The sequence below is a fragment of the Monoraphidium neglectum genome, assembly GCF_000611645.1.
Source record: "Monoraphidium neglectum strain SAG 48.87 unplaced genomic scaffold scaffold05032, whole genome shotgun sequence".
NCBI lineage: Eukaryota > Viridiplantae > Chlorophyta > Chlorophyceae > Sphaeropleales > Selenastraceae > Monoraphidium > Monoraphidium neglectum.
This window is the reverse complement of record NW_014008598.1, coordinates 1-2,355: the sequence shown is the minus strand read 5'-3', so window position 1 is coordinate 2,355 and position 2,355 is coordinate 1. Positions and strand designations below refer to the sequence as shown.

Genomic DNA, 2,355 nt, shown 5'->3' with positions numbered 1-2,355 from the left:
CAGTGCCACGCAAGACGCAGCGAAGTGCTCTGTCTATCAACACTCTGATTTCGAAATCCTCTAGCAACCGCCCAAAGCTGTGTTCAGTGCCAAGCGCATAGTCAGCGGTACCCGCAGCAGCGGGCGGCGCAGCCGCCGCCGCAGTCTCAAGCGAGCGCCCATTGCAGTGCAGCGGCCGCTGCTGCGCAAGCAGAAGCAGCCCCTGTAGCCGGCAGCCATGGGGCAGGACTACAACGCGCGCAAGTCTGCCAAGAAGGGTCGCAAGCGCATGGCGCGCGACGGGGCCCCGAGCGACGTGCAGGGCAAGCGCGTGCGAAAGAAGAACCAGCCCCGCCGCCTGTGCAGGTGGGGACGCGCCGCCCTGTCACAACCCGCAGCACACCCAGCGCGCTCAGCACACCCAGCAGCCCAGTACGGCCCCTGCCCAAAGGGCAGCCGCCTTCCATGCCGCACCGCGTCGTGGGCAAGACCCCAGCCCTCCCGTGTGCATGATCACTGTCCCGCCACCCCACCACCTCGCGCCCACGCCATCAGCCGGCTCCTCACTCACCACCCCAACCACCCAGGGGCCCCTGCTACCAGCCGCCGACCCTGACGGAGGAGGACCGCGACTGGGACGGCCGCGAGGACGGCAGCGGCAGCGACGACGGCTTCGACGCCGCGCCCGCACGCGGCCCTTCCTCTGTTGCCTTTGGCGGCCCCGGTGGCGCGGGCGACGACAGCGACGACGAGGCGGCGATCAGGAAGCATCAGGAGAAGCACGAGAGGGACGAGAAGAGGCGGGCGGAGGCCAAGGCGGTGGCGGCCGCGGAGAGGGGCGCGAGGATGACGACCAGCGTCCGGTTGCTCGACCCCTCGGCCCTCGCGGCGCAGGCGAAGGCGATCCGGGACGGCGGCAAAGGCGAGGGGAAGCCGAAGGGTCAGGAGCGGCGCCCGCGGGGCGAGGGGGAGGGGGAGGAGGGGGCTGCGGCGGCGCAAGAGGTGCCCGAGGCGCTGAAGGGGTACCCCCCGCTCGTGGCTGCCTGCATGGCCGCGCTGGGGTTCTCGGAGCCGACGCCGATCCAGGCGGCGGCCTGGCCGCCGGCGGCGGCGCGGCGGGACGTGCAGGCCGTCGCGGAGCCGGGGAGCGGCAAAACCATGGGGTATCTCATACCCGCGTTCATGCGCATCAGCGAGGCACGGGAGGCCGGGCGGCAGGCGGCGGCGGGGGCGGCGGATGCGGCGGCCGCGGCGCCGCTGGCGCTGGTGCTGGCGCCGACGCGCGAGCTGGCTCTGCAGGTCGCCGGCGCGGCGCGCGCGCTGCGGGCGCCGACGCGCGCGGCGAGCGCGGTCGTCTACGGCGGCGTGCTGCGGGAGCGGCAGGTGTGGCGGGCGCGGCGCGTCGTGTTGCGCGCGGCCGGCGCTGTGCGGGGCGATTCAGGGCTGTCGGCGGGTGCAGCTGGTGTGCCTTGGTTGTGATTTTCATCCTCGCCAGGCCGCTGCGACTGCCCAAATGCTTCCGTTGTGCAACGTCTTCATATCGACGACCACTGATGCACCAATCTACACACACAGACCCTCACGCGCACGCGCCCACGCACAATCTTTACAACCGTCTGTCTGCCCACACACATTCACTTCCATACATAATCGCTTTTTGAAACCCCATCAACTCCCCGCCAGATCGAGGCTCTCTCCAAGAACCCCCAGCTCCTGGTGGCCACCCCGGGCCGCCTCCTCGACCTCGTCGACGCGGGCGCCCTCAACCTCGGATCCGTCGAGTGCGTCGTGCTCGACGAGGCCGACAAGATGCTCAACCTCGGCTTCGCGCCGCAGCTGGACCGCCTCCGGTGCATGCTGCTGCCGCCGGCGGCGCCGGACGGCGGCGAAGGCAAAGAAGATGGGCCAAGGAAGAAGAAGCGCAAGGGGCAGGCGGAGGGTGGAACGGTCGCGGCCGACAGGGCGGCGCGGCGGCGGCGGCCGCAGGTGCTGCTATTCACGGCGACGATGCCGCGGGAGGTGGAGGTGACGGCGGGCGCGTGGCTGGCGGCGGGGGCGGCGCGGGTGCGCAGCGCGCCGTCGGCCGAGTCGATCAGCAAGACCATCACGCAGGTGAGATCATATGACCAATAACAGATGACGGGCGCAGTCATTATATAATCACATATCATGGTGGTCAGTGTGTCTTGTGATATCCGCTCAATGTGTGTGTCTGTGTATACGCGTGTGTGGTGTGGAGGTGTGATTGATGCAAAGGAAGCCTTCCTTGGTGGAGGGACCTCTTCTAGCTGCCACCAAACCACCACCCAGCCCGTACGCTCCCGCGAACCCCTCGCGCCACCCCGGACGCTGCGCGCCTGAACGCGCCCCCACGCC

The 2,355-nt window shown here is 69.7% G+C and overlaps 1 protein-coding gene across 1 annotated transcript; it reads left to right on the top strand.

The window, feature by feature from the left end:
• Window positions 1-217: 217 nt before the first annotated feature.
• On the top strand, window positions 218-2,091 carry MNEG_15101 (ATP-dependent RNA helicase DED1; the record flags this gene model as incomplete). The annotated part of the gene is made up of 3 exons (XM_014036428.1): window positions 218-345; window positions 567-1,362; window positions 1,663-2,091. Coding segments are annotated over 3 exons (1,353 nt in total), but the record flags the coding sequence as incomplete, so codon positions are not given.
• Between the last annotated feature and the right edge of the window lie 264 nt (window positions 2,092-2,355).